The 13,970-nt window shown below is 44.0% G+C and overlaps 1 protein-coding gene across 1 annotated transcript; it reads left to right on the plus strand.

Moving 5' to 3' along the window:
* Positions 1–3,896: 3,896 nt before the first annotated feature.
* LOC140457203 (uncharacterized) lies at positions 3,897–6,310 on the plus strand. The gene is given in 2 exon segments (XM_072551270.1): positions 3,897–3,929; positions 3,932–6,310. Coding segments are annotated over 2 exon segments (1,470 nt in total). The 3' UTR covers positions 5,369–6,310.
* Positions 6,311–13,970: the final 7,660 nt, after the last annotated feature.

Below are 13,970 nucleotides of genomic sequence, written 5' to 3' on the forward strand. Positions count from 1 at the left end.
ACAGAGAGGGCAGCATTTATGCAGTGGTGGAGTGGTTGGGGTGGAGAAGGCTGCTGATAGTGCAGATTAAATTATCGGAATGTGAGAATGGCAGAACAATGGTGTGGCTTAACTGCCAAGCTGGAAAGAACACACGGGGGAGGGGAGAGGGGGAATGGTGACAGGGAATGTAATAAGTAAACCTAAAAGAAAGCGAAGGAATGGGAGTGGGTTTCTGATTTGAGGGTGTTGAACTCAACATTAAGTCCCGAAGGTTGTAAAGTGCTGAGTCTGAAGATGAGCTGGTGTTCCTCCAGTTTGCACTGTAATTCACTGGAGCACTGCAGAATGCCAAAGGACAGATAAGTGGGCATATGAGCAGTATGCAACATTAAAATGACTGGCTATAGCAAGGTCAGGGTCATGGTTGCGCACGGAACAGAGGTGTTCTGCAAAGCGGTCACCCAGCCTGCGTTTGGTTTCTCCCAAGTAAAGTAGGCCACATTAGGTGCAGTGAATGCAGTACACCAGATTACAGGAGGTACAGTGCAGGTGAAATGCTGCTTCACCTGGAAAGATTGTTTAGACCCTTGGAACAGGGAGGAGGTGAAGGGGCAAGTGTAGCTGCAGAAGGTGCAACATGAGAGGGTGCCATGTGAAAGAGATGATCTGCCAGTGTTGGACTGGGGTGTACAAAGTTAAAAATCTCAACACCAGGTTATAGTCCAACAGGTTTAATTGTAAGCACACCTGGTGTTGTGTGACTTTTAACCATGGGAAAGAGAGGTGGCATTGGTAGTCGAGTAATGGACTGGGATGTCCTGGGGGGAACAGTCCATATGCAATGCATACAGGGGAGTGAGGGGAAGATATGTTGGCATTCTGCTGGAGTTGTCTGAAATGGCGGAGAATGATCCTTTGAATCGGAGGCTGGTGGGATGAAAATTGAGACTAGGTGGAACTGATGACACTCTTGAGTGATGGGAAGGGGCAAAGTCGAAGCATGGGTGATAGATCAGATGCGGTTGAGGGCCCTGTCAACCACAATGGGTGGGAAATCATGGTTATGGAACAGGAAGCCATGTTAGCAGTGCTACTTTGGAAGGTGGCATTATCCGAATAGGTACAACGCAGTTGGAGGAGCTGGGAGAATTGGATGGAATCCTTGCAGGATTTGGGGCGTCAAGAGCAGTAATGAAGGTAGCTATAGGATCAATGGCTTTGTAGTGGATGGCAGTTTATTCCCCAAAATGGGGAGACAAAGGTTAAGGAAAGAAAGGGACGTCTTGGGAGATGAACCATGTGATAATTTTGCCTCCAATTTCCACTCCTCTAAAACTAACAAATGTTTTAAGGTCCAAACGGGAGCATGAAGCTGCACAAAAACAGTCGTCGATGTACCATTGATAGGAGGGGGCCAGTGCAAGACTGGAATAAGAATAGGACTAGTGAGGGCTACGGATGTGGGAGATCAGAGTTGAGAGTGTGGTGCTGGAAAAGCACAGCAGGTCAGGCAGCATCCGAGGAGCAGGAAAATCGTTTCAGGCAAAAACACACTCTTGACTGGAAGAATAGTTCCACACACCCCATAAAGAGGCAGGCAAAACTGGGACCTACACTACTCCTTTTGACTTGGCGGAAGTGAGATGAATTAGAGGAGAAACTGTTCTGCCCTTTCTCCTTCCCGTCACTCAACAGCATGATTGGGTCTCCATTGTCCTCACTTTTCATCCACATCCTCCACATTCAAAAGATCATTCTCTGCCATTTCAAACAACTCCAACAAAATGCCACCACTAAATACATCTTCACCTCACTCCCCCATCTGCATTTCACAGGGACTGTTCCCTTGGGGACACCTTTGTCCATTCCTTGATCCACACTACCACCCCCTTTCCCACGGCACCTTTCCACGTAACCGCAGAAGGTGCAACAGCTGCCCCTTCACCACCTCCCTGCTCTCACCTTCCAAAGGCCTAAACAATCTTTCCAAGTGAAGCAACATTTCACCTGTGCCACCTCCAATCTAATGTACTGCATTTGCTGCACCCAATGTGGCCTACTCTACGTTGGGGAAACCAAATGCAGGTGAGGTGACCAATTTGCAGACCACCTCCGGTCCATGACCCTGACCTTCCTGTAACCGGTCATTTTAAAACAGCTTGTCTGTCCTTGGCATGCTGCAACGCTTCAGGTGAATCACAGCACAAACTGGAGGAACAACATATCTTCTTCAGACCCTGCACCTCTGAACTTAATACTGAGTTCAACATCTTCAAATTGTGAATCCATTCCCATTGCTTCCCTTTGTTTTAGCTTTACTTGTTAGATTCTCCATCATCATGTGTTCTCTTCTCTCTCTCCCCCCCCACCCCAGTGGGCCATCTGTTCGTTCCAGTTTGGCATTTAGACACGCCATTCTCACATTCCGATTACATAATCTGCACTTTCAGCAGGCTCTCTCTCTCTCTCTCTCTCTCTCTCTCACACACACACACACACACCCCCAGCTCTCTCCCCTCCCCTCATCCCCACATCCCCACCGCTGCATAAAAGCTGCCATCTCCATACCTCACGTCAGCTCAGATGAAGTCATCTAGACTCCAAGCAATAGCTTACTCTGTCTCCCTTCGCTGAGGATAAAATTGCAGCAACTGGCTCAGGGCGGGGGGGTGGGGCGGTCATGAAGGGCCGAACGGGCGCGGCCAACCAATCAGTGTGAATGGGGGGGCGGGGCTTGAGGCCTGAGGGGGCGTGCACCCATCAGGAAAAGGAATGAACGGTTTTACAAACTGCCACTTGATAGCGGGGCATTAAATATCTGTGAAGAAATTTATGAGAGACTGTAAGAATTAATTGAGGTGGAGATTCGACAAGTAATCTATTTTCCAATTAATGGACAGAAATCGAGTAAGACAGTTTCACGTCCCTACAGTGACGCTCAACATTCCTTGAGGACGTCAATCTGCCCCATTCACGCAACAACCGGTCTGCTGACATGCGCAGTGTGGATTGTAGCGGAGCATGCGCAGTGTCACTTTGTTCAAGGCTCGCGACCATTTTCTTCAACGGCTGCGGCCGGCCGTGGGAAAGGGGGGAGGGGGGCGTGGAGAGAGTTCGTAAAGACCTCGTGTTATTCCGCAAACTCTAATCGAGACCAACCGAGCCCCGTCTTGTTGGGTGGGGGGATCCGTGTCTTTATCCCGGGAAGAGGCCCAGGTTTACGGCCGCCACCTTTTGGGAGAGTTTTTAGAAGCTGAGATGGGACGGAGTCGGGTGACGGAACTGAGGTAGAAATAGGTCCCATAATTTTACTGATGATGTGAACGTGTGGTTGGAAACTCAGTTTGGGATGAAGTATGGCACCAAAGTTCCGTACGGAGATTCAGTCAGTGGCTGAGAAATGGAGTTTGTAACTGAATGGACTGAAAGGCATTGACTTCCATCCTTCAGTCGAAAGTCTTTGTTCCTCTAATGCTGGACGTCAAAGCGTTCAGGATCTTTGAGGTCATCATCTTCACATCGATCCGCTACTCTGATCATTTAAGGTGAAGATTGAGGATTTGGACATCCTGTTAAATTTCTACACAAGTTGTAGATCTATAAAATCCCTCTCCTTTGTCCCCTGCCTCTCCTAATTCCTCTTCAGTCTCTTTCTTTTCTCTCACCATCTGATTCATATAAGTTCCACAGTCTTGTGTTGGCTTAGACCAGGTTGCCTCCCTGATTGATATTAGTTTTGGCCATAGTTAAGCTTCCATGACAATCCATCATCACTCATGGCAATTTTTCCCAAGGGCCAGCCTGCAAATTGCGAGATTCGCTCAGTACAATTTTCAAATCTTCCTCTGTTTTTGTGTCTTCTTTCTCATTCAGTTCTTCTGTTTTAAATTGATTTCACAGGGTTTGCGAAGAGAATGATTTGAAGTCAGGAACCTGAAACTAAACACTATGTTATGTCCTAATGGAGTCACCCAGTTTATCACAACCGGAATATCAACAGATTTTAAATATGGAAGGGCAAAGCACTGTTCACATTGGGAAGAAGAAATATTTGTGTTCTGTTTGCAAAAAAGGCTTTAGCCAATCAACTGGCCTTGAGAACCACAAATGCATTCACACTGGGGAGAAACCATGGAAATGCAAGGACTGTGAGAAAGGATTCAGTCACCGCTCTGCACTGAAGATTCACCAACGTATTCACACTGGGGAGAGGCCATTCATCTGCTTCAAGTGTGGAAAGGGATTCACTCAGCTTTCCACTCTGCTGACACACCAGCGAGTTCACACCGAGGAAAGACCTTTTAAATGTCCAGACTGTGGGAAGTGCTTTAAAAGTTCCAGTGAGCTAATGTCTCATCGGCGTGTTCACACTGAGGACAGACGGTTCAGGTGCTCTGATTGTGGGACTGGCTTTAAGTGGTCATCTCAACTCACTGTCCACCAGCGCATTCACACTGGGGAGAGGCCATTCATCTGCTCTGAATGTGGAAGTGGATTCACTCAGTCATATCACCTCAAGGCACACCAGCAGGTTCACAGTGAGGAGAGACCTTTTAAATGTCCAAACTGCAAGAAGTGCTTTAAAAGTTCTAGCTACCTGCAATCCCATCAACGCGTTCACACTGAGGAGAGACCTTTTAAATGTTCCGAGTGCGAGAAGTGCTTTAAAGGTTCCAGGGAGCTGATTGTCCATCAACGAGTTCACACTGATGAGAGACCGTTCAGGTGCCGTCATTGTGGGAATGGGTTCAAACGATCATCCCAACTCACTATACACCAGCGACTTCACACTGGGGAGAGATCATTCATCTGCTCGGAATGTGGACAAGTATTCATTCGGTTTTCCACCCTGTTGACACACCAGCGAGTTCATTCTGGGGAGAGGCCATTCACCTGTACTGAGTGTGGGAAAGGATTTCGTGAGTCATCCCACCTCAAGGCACACCAGCGAGTTCACACTGAGGAGAGACCCTTCAAATGTCCTGACTGTGTGAAGTGTTATAAAAGCTCTGGAGAACTGAAGTTACACCAACGTGTTCACACAGGCAATAGACCATTCAAGTGCTCTCACTGTGGGATTGGGTTCAAGTGGTCATCTCGTCTCACTGCACACCAACGCACTCACACTGGAGAGAGACCATTCAGCTGCTCTGAGTGCGGGAAGGGGTTTACTCAGAAAATCCACCTCATAACACACCAGCGAGTTCACACTGGAGAGAGACCTTTTAAATGTACAGACTGTGGGAAGTGTTATGTAAGATCCTGGGATCTGATACGCCATCAACGCATTCACTCTGATGAGAGGCCTTTTAAATGCCCAGACTGTGGGAAGTGCTTTAAAAGTTCTGGGGAACAGATGCTACATCAACAGTGTTCACACCAGTGAGAGACTGCTCAACTTCCCACTCTCTGCAGGACTGGGTTCAGATGATCATCTGAACCAGTACAGCAGCAAGTTCACACTGGAGAGAGACCATTCATCTGCATTGAATGTGGGAAAGGATTCAGAAATCCCATCTCATTACATAGGTGCTGAGACAACAGCAAGTTCATCGGTGATTTCAGGAGTTGTAATTTGTTGTTAATCACATCGCAGTCACAAACCTGTTAAAACATCCAGTCCAGCTTAAGGTGCTAATGCAACATGTAAAGATAATTTTTTGGACTTGGCATTAAAATCAAAGATTGATGAATCTACTTCATATCCCAAATATTTAATTATGAATATAAATCATAAAACTAGATGTACATCTGATATGGGTGATACAGTAATAATGGGTGACTTGAATGCTCATATAAACTGGGTGAACCTAGCCAACATACATGCTGTGGAGGATGGAATTCGGCATTTGTGCTGAACGTTTCTGAAGTAGAACATTGAAGGGCCAAGTAGGTATCAGTTCATTTTAGGTTAGTAGTCCGTAAAGAGGAAGTATTTAATAACCTTGCTGTTAAGGAGCCTTTGTTGAATAGTGACATTAATATTGTGGAATTTTCAATAATGTTTGATGTTATAGAATGGCAATGTGGGTGCCCCAACATCCTGATGAGTGTAAACACTCAGGAAGGCATCTCACTACCACCTTCTCCCGGGCAGTTAAGGTTAGGCAATAAATACTGGCCAAGCCAGCAACACCTAAATCTCATGAATAGATTTTTTTTAAATGAACGAGTGTTACTTCACTGAAATTGAGTATTTGAACAGGATGTTGCTGGGAAAATTACTGTTTGTGTTAAAGTCTTTCAAAATTGTTATATCCATACAGAGCCTTTTTTATTTTGTGCAATGAACTTGTGTTGTTTTATTAAAAGAACATTGGCAGTCTCATGCGAATATGTCCAATAATTAACCATCATCCTAAGTTAATTACAAAAACAAAACATATGACATATCAAGCCAGGTTTTATTCAGAGATCTAACTTGTGCAGTATTACCATAATTTGGGATCACGAGTCCATCCATCAGAGTCAGCATGGTTTTATGAAGGTCAGATCATGTTTGACTAATTTGTTAGAGATTTTCAAAGATGTAACAAGCAAAGTGGATTATGGGGATGCTGTAGATGTAATTTATCTGGATTTCTGGAAGGTGTTTGATTAAGGCGCTGCACAAAAGGTTAATTCACAAGGTTGGATCATGTGGGATTTGGGGCAGTTTATTAGCATGGATAGGACAGAAGACAGAGTGAGGATAAATGTTGTTTTTTTCTGGATGGCAAGATGTAAGTAGTAGGGTGCCACAGGATTTGGTCCTTGGACCCCCGCTATTTACAATCTACAGTCGTGATTTGGATACAGGGATGGAAGGCGGTATAGCCAAATTTGTGGACAACACAAAAATAGGGAGGACAGTAAATTGCAATGAGGAAATAAGATCCTTACAGATGGATATAAAAATAGGTTAGGAGTGTGGGCCAAAATATGGCAAATGGAGTTTTAACAGATGGCGTGGTCACACATTTGGGTTGAAAAAGTGGGAAGGCGACCTATTATTTTAATGGGGAGAGTCTTCGGGGTGCTCCTTTGCCGACAGATCTGGGTGTCGTCGTTCATGAGTCACAGAAAACTAGCATGCAGGTACAGCAGATAATAAAGAAACCAAATGGAACGTTGGCTTTTACAGCTAAAGGAATAGAATACAAAGATAAGGAAGTATTGTTGCAACGATACATGGTATTGGTGAGACTGCACCTGGAATATTGTGCACAATTTTGGTCCCCTTATTTGCAGGAAGATGTAGTGGCATTGGAGGCAGTTCAAAGGAGGTGCACTAGATTGATCTCTGAGATGAGGGGTTTGTCATGTGAAGAGAGATTGAACAGTTTAGGCCTATACTCTCTGGAATTTAGAAAAAATGAGGGAAGATCAAATTGAGGTATTCAAGATGATAAAAGGTGTGGATAGAATAGACGTGGAACAGATGCTTCCTGTTTTGGGGCAATCTAAGATGAGAGATCATAGTCTGAGGATAAGGGGTAGCAAACTTAAAACAGAGCTGAAGAGAAATTACTTCTTCCAAAGGGTTGTGAATCTGTGGAATTTGCTAACCCAAAGTCCAGTTGGTGCTGGTCCAGGAAGTAAATTTGAGGAGTTAGACAGATTTTTAATTGGTAATGAGTTGAAGGGATATGGAGAGAAGGCAGAAAGATGGGGGTGAGGAGCATATCAGCCTTAATTGAATGGCAGAGCAGACTCAATGGGTCGAACAGCCTAATTCTGGTTCTATATCTTATGAACTTGTAACATTTGGAGAATGAGTGATGATCTCATTGAAACTTGGAAGGTTCTTACAGGGTGGATGTAGCTTGGATGTCTCCCCTGGTTATTCAGTTTAGAACCCAGGGGACTTCAATGGCATAGGCCATTGAAGAAAAAGGAGGGGAATGAGAAATTTTCAGAGACAGTACCAGCGCAATGGGTCAAATAGCAACCTTGGTTTTAAGATTCAATTTTGTGGTTCTATGATGAATCAATATTTATTTACAGTTTCTGTTTCATCTATAATCAATTATTTCTTCTTTCAATAACTGGGAGATATTTCACCAATAATTGCTACTAATACGTAGAGTAACAAATTTATTACAATTAATAATCAGAGCCCTATAACATGAATAATCAGGATCCTGTTACACTCATTTGCTGCTTATAAAAGATGAATAAACTGGGTGTAATTGCATTAATAATCAAGCTCCAAGTACATTACGAACATGTTATTAATACGCTATCTGCTTCCACTTTAGCAATTCTCAGCCTCCACCAAAAAACATTACTTTTAGATGACACAGATTCTGAGATATTAAAAGGGATTTGGGAAGCTGTTATTCAATCCAGCATTGATTGCATTTCATCATTCATTGTCACGATATTCTATCTATTTTTATTGATGGTTATTGGGCGTTTGTGGCTTATTAATTTGGCATTGGTATCTGTTTCGCTCCGTACCTCACCCCTATAAAAAGTGCACATCAAGCTGAAGAATTTGAACTGAGGCACTGGTTATGATCAATCAGTTGCATTGGCCGTTCACATCATCTGCATGCCTAACGTAGAACCTCCAAAACAAGCTCCCTAATCTGAATGAGCATCCTCATGGAAAGAGATTTCCAGGTTGACCGAGAAATACATTTACTGTGTTGCTGGAAAAGTGCAGCAGGTCAGGCAGCATCCAAGGAGCAGGAGAATCGATGTTTCGGGCATGAACCCTTCTTTGGGCTCATGCCCGAAATGTCGATTCTCCTGCTCCTTGGATGCTGCCTGACCTGCTGCGCTTTTCCAGCACCACATTTTCAGCTCTGATCTCCAGCATCTGCAGTCCTCACTTTATCCGAGAAATACATTTAGTATGTCTTCACGTTTTCCCTGAAACAAAAAGTACAATATCCCCATTCACTCAGTACTATCCACTTTGCAGGAGTAGTATCTGTGAAGCAGTCAATACTTCTGAGTATCTCGAACAGGCCCAGATGGAAAATCAACATTAAGAATGGAAAAAGCATGTGAAAATCCAAGCATCACACCCAGTGCTTGTGGACTATTTATTAACCTTGCACTACTTAATAACCTCAACCCTCAACCCACAACCCTGGAGTGGAAGAAAGTCATCCTCAATCTTCACCGACTGCTCAAGGAGAATATAGTTGTACAAAACGTATTTTATATCCATATTAGACATTCAGAACACATTATACTGGATAGTGTGAATATACTGGATGGTGGAAAATATAACTTACTGCATCCTGCATACTCCCTCCTTATTTAAGTTTGAAAAGTTAATTCATTCCCAATGATCACCTTGCTTTTACCCCAATTCTCCTTCCCAGAAGGTGCTTCTCGGGTTCACTGTCACAGTCACCTTTTCCACACATCAATCTTGTAAACCACCTCTGAACAACTCCAATAAATTTACAATCTTCCTGAAAGGAGATGATGAAAACCACATACAATATTTGAGATGTGATACTCACCAATTCCCTGCACAAATGAAGCAGAACATCCTTATATTTATGTTCAATTCCTGTCATAATAAAGTATAGCAGCCCAACAGCTTTCTTGATTGCATGCTGCATCTGCAAACTAACTCTGACTCATGTTTTAAATTCCACTGCTCTTCAGAGTTCTGCATTTTCATTTAAAAGTTGTATTCTGCTTTTATTTATTCTTCCTCATGAAATGCATGACTCCAACTGCAAGATATTTTGTCTATTCATTAAATCTATCAAAGTTTGTTGGTAAACCCCTTACATAGTTTTCTATCCATCTTTTGCTACCCATGCCTTCAGTCCCCTCATTTCAATGATTTATGTACATTCTACAAGGTTGGGTAGTGTTTTAGACCCAGCCATTTACAAAGTTGAGAGTGTGGTGCTGGAAAACCACAGCAAGCCAAGCAGCATCTGAGGAGCAGGAGAATTGATGTTTTGGGCATAAGCCAGAGCGCTCTCCTTATGGATGGAAATGAAGATTATCAATGACTTAAGGAAAGGAAAGTAGATAAACATGTAAGGGAAATAAGCTTGCAATGCTTTGGGGAGGGCGTAGTGGAATTAGAGAGACTACATTCCTTTATAGAGAGTTGGCATTGATGAAACAAGCCAAATTACTTCTTTCTCTGCCATAATGAATCCAAGATTGACATCTGCAGCCTCTGCTCATAATATAATCCAGGAATCAATGGGGTACGTTTGGACTGCTCCCCAGTCTTTCCTTCCTCAGGTGAGGTGCTCAAACCAGTGACACCTTTACATTGATACTAATCTTGGAAATCTTTTTGCACAGACCCAATGGACAAACCTTTTACCTCGCTGTGAAAGGTCGTTATATTGAGGTGCGAGTGAATGGAGGACACTATTAGATTTCGCTGTGGTATCAGGTTGGAATTGATGATCTGGAAATACTTGCTGTTGATTGTGTTGTCAAGAGTGCAAGAAAGTTGCCCTTCTTTAGAGCAAGAGGCTTAGATAGCAGAGTATATTAAGTTCATCCCAGAGGGTTTCATGAAACAGTAAGGGACCCTTAGATAATTAGGGAGGTTGAAAAAAATGAAAGACCAAGCATATGTAAGGTATAGGAAGCTCGTGAGGAATATAAAGAAAGCAGCAAAGAACTCAAGCAGGGAATTAGAAGAGCAAGGAGGGGCCATGAACTGACCATGGAAAGTAAGGTTGAAGAGAATCCCAAGGCATTCTATACATACATTAAAAATAAGAGGATAATGAGGGAGAAGGTTGGAGCGCTCAAGGATAAAGGAGGAAACTTTGACTGGAGTCAGAGGATGTGGGTGAGATCCTAAATGACTACTTTGCATGGGTATTCACACAGGAGAAGGATGTGGAGAATACTGGGATTAGTATGGAGCATGCTAATGCGCTAGGTCATTTTGAAATTAGGAAAGAAGTGGTATTGGGTTCCTTGAGCATTGAGGTGGATAAGTCCCGAGAGCCCGATGGTATCTACCCCAGATTATTGAGAGAGGCAAGGGAGGAGATTGCTTGGTTCTTGACCAATATCTTTGTATCCTCCTTAGCCACTGGAGAAATCCCCAGAGGACTGATGAGTAGCTAATGTTTCCCTGCTCAAGAAGAGAAAGAGAGATAATCCAGGAAACTAAGCTTCTGGAGAGAATTCTTAGGGTTAGGATTTATGTGTATTTGGAAAGGTATGGCCTAATTAGGAACAATTAGCATAGCCTTGTGTAGAGCAAGTCATAGTCTCATTAACTTGATTGAATCTTTTGAGGAAGTGACAAAGGTGATTGAGGGTAGCACAGTGAATGTTGTCTACATGAATTTTAGTAAAGTTTTTGACAAGATATGGTAGACTCATCCAGAAGATTAAGATGCATGGGATCCAGTGGCCGCATGGATTCAGAATTGCCCATAGAAAGCAGAGGGTAGTTGTATTTTTCCGGCTGAAGTTCCGTGATGAGTGGTGTTCCGCAGGATCCATACTGGGGCCTCTGCTTATATATAAATGACTTGGATGAAAATGTAGTTGGTGAATTAGTTAATTTGCAGATATGCAAAGAATGGTGAAGTGTGGATAGTGTAGAATGTTGTCAAAGGATACAGTGGATATGGATCAGTTGTGGCCTGACCAGAGGCTTACAGAGCCTCAGAAGTACATCCCTGCTTTTATAGAGTCATAGAGAGGTACAGCATGGAAACAGACCGTTCGGTCCAACCCATCCATGCCGACCAGATATCCCAACCCAATCTAGTCCCACCTGCCAGCACCCGGCCCATATCCCTACAAACCCTTCCTATTCATATACCCATCCAAATGCCTCTTAAATGTTGCAATTGTACCAGCCTCCACCACATCCTCTGGCAGCTCATTCCATACCTGTACCACCCTCTGTGTGAAACGGTTGCCCCTTAGGTCTTTTTTATATCTTTCCCCTCTCACCCTAAACCTATGATCTCTAGTTCTGAACTCTCCGACTCCAGGGAAAAGACTTTGCCTATTTACCTTATCCATGCCTCTCATAATTTTGTTACCCTCTCCAAGGTCACCCCTCAGCCTCCGATGCCCCAGGGAAAACAGCCCCAGCCTGTTCAGCCTCTCCCTGTAGCTTAGATCCTCCAACCCTGGCAACATCCTATAAATCTTTTCTGAACCCTTTCAAGTTTCACAACATCTTTCCAATAGGAAGGAGACCAGAATTGAACGCAATATTCCAACAGTGACCTAACCAATGTCCTGTACACCCGCAACATGACCTCCCAATACTCTGACCGGTAAAGGGGCGGCACGGTGGCACAGTGGTTAACACTGCTGCCTCACAGCGCCAGAGACCCGGGTTCAATTTCCGCCTCAGGCGACTCTCTGTGTGGAGTTTGCACATTCTCCCGTGTCCGTGTGGGTTTCCTCCGGCTGTTCTGGTTTCCTCCCACACTCCAAAAACGTGCAGGTTAGGTGAATTGGCCAGGCTAAATTGCCCGTAGTGTTAGGTGAAGGGGTAAATGTAGGGGAATGGGTCTGGTTGGGTTACGCTTCGGCGGGTCGGTGTGGACTTGTTGGGCCGAAGGGCCTGTTTCCACACTGTAATTAATCTAATCTAATCTAATCTAAAGGAAAGCATACCAAACGCTGCCTTCACTATCCTATCTTCTTGTGACTCCACTTTCAAGGAGCTATGAACCTGCACTCCAAGGTCTGTTTGTTCAGCAACACTCCCTCGGACCTTACCATTAAGTGTATAAGTCCTGCTAAGATTTGCTTTCCCAAAATGCAGCACCTCGCATTTATCTGAATTCAACTCCATCTGCCACTTCTCAGCCCATTGGCCCATCTGGTCCAGATCCTGTTGTAATCAGAGGTAACCCTCTTTGCTGTTCACTACACCTCCAATTTTGGTGTCATCTGCAAACTTACTAACTGTACCTCTTATGCTCGCATCCAAATCATTTATGTAAATGACAAAAAGTAGAGGACTCAGCACTGATCCTTGTGGCACTCCACTGGTCACAGGCCTCCAGTCTGAAAAACAACCCTCCACCACCACCCTCTGTCTTCTACCTTTGAGCCAGTTCTGTATCCAAATGGCTAGTTCTCCCTGTATTCCATGAGATCTAACCTTGCTAATCAGTCTCGCACAGGGAACCTTGTCGAACGCCTTACTGAAGTCCATATAGATCACATCTACTGCTCTGCCCTTGTCAATCTTCTTTGCTACTTCTTCAGAAAACTCAATCAAGTTTGTGAGACATGATTTCCCACGCACAAAGCCATGTCGACTATCCCAAATCAGTCCTTGCCTTTCCAAATACATGTACATCCTGTCCCTCAGGATTCCCTCCAACAACTTGCCCACCATCGAGGTCAGGCTCACTGGTCTATATTTCCCTGGCGTGTCTTTACCGCCCTTCTTAAACAGTGGCACCACGTTTGCCAACCTCCAGTCTTCCGGCACCTCACCTGTGACTATCGATGATACAAATATCTCAGCAAGAGGCCCAGCAATCACTTCTCTAGCTTCCCACAGAGTTCTCGGGTACACCTGATCAGGTCCTGGGGATATATCCACTTTTAACTGTTTCAAGACATCCAGCACTTTCTCTGTAATCTGGACATTTTGCAAGATGTCACCATCTATTTCCCTACAGTCTATATCTTCTATATCCTTTTCCACAGTAAATACTGATGCAAAATAATCATTTACTATCTCCCCCATTTTCTGTGGCACCACACAACGGCCACCTTGCTGATCTTTGAGGGGCCCTATTCTGTCCCTAGTTACCCTTTTGTTCCTAATATATTTGTAAAAACTCTTTGGATTCTCTTTAATTCTGTTTGCCAAAGCTATCTCATGTCCACGTTTTGCCCTCCTGATTTCCCTCTTAAGTATACTATTCAAGTCCTCTCAAAATAAATCCATAGTTGCATTTGCTGTCCTAGCTACTGAATCGACTGCAATTTTACCTTGAAAGAATCCTGGACTAGAACTTCCAAGTCTCCTTGCACTTCAGACTTTTGAATTTTCTCCCCAT

The sequence above is a fragment of the Chiloscyllium punctatum genome, chromosome 31 (assembly GCF_047496795.1).
Source record: "Chiloscyllium punctatum isolate Juve2018m chromosome 31, sChiPun1.3, whole genome shotgun sequence".
Lineage (NCBI taxonomy): Eukaryota > Metazoa > Chordata > Chondrichthyes > Orectolobiformes > Hemiscylliidae > Chiloscyllium > Chiloscyllium punctatum.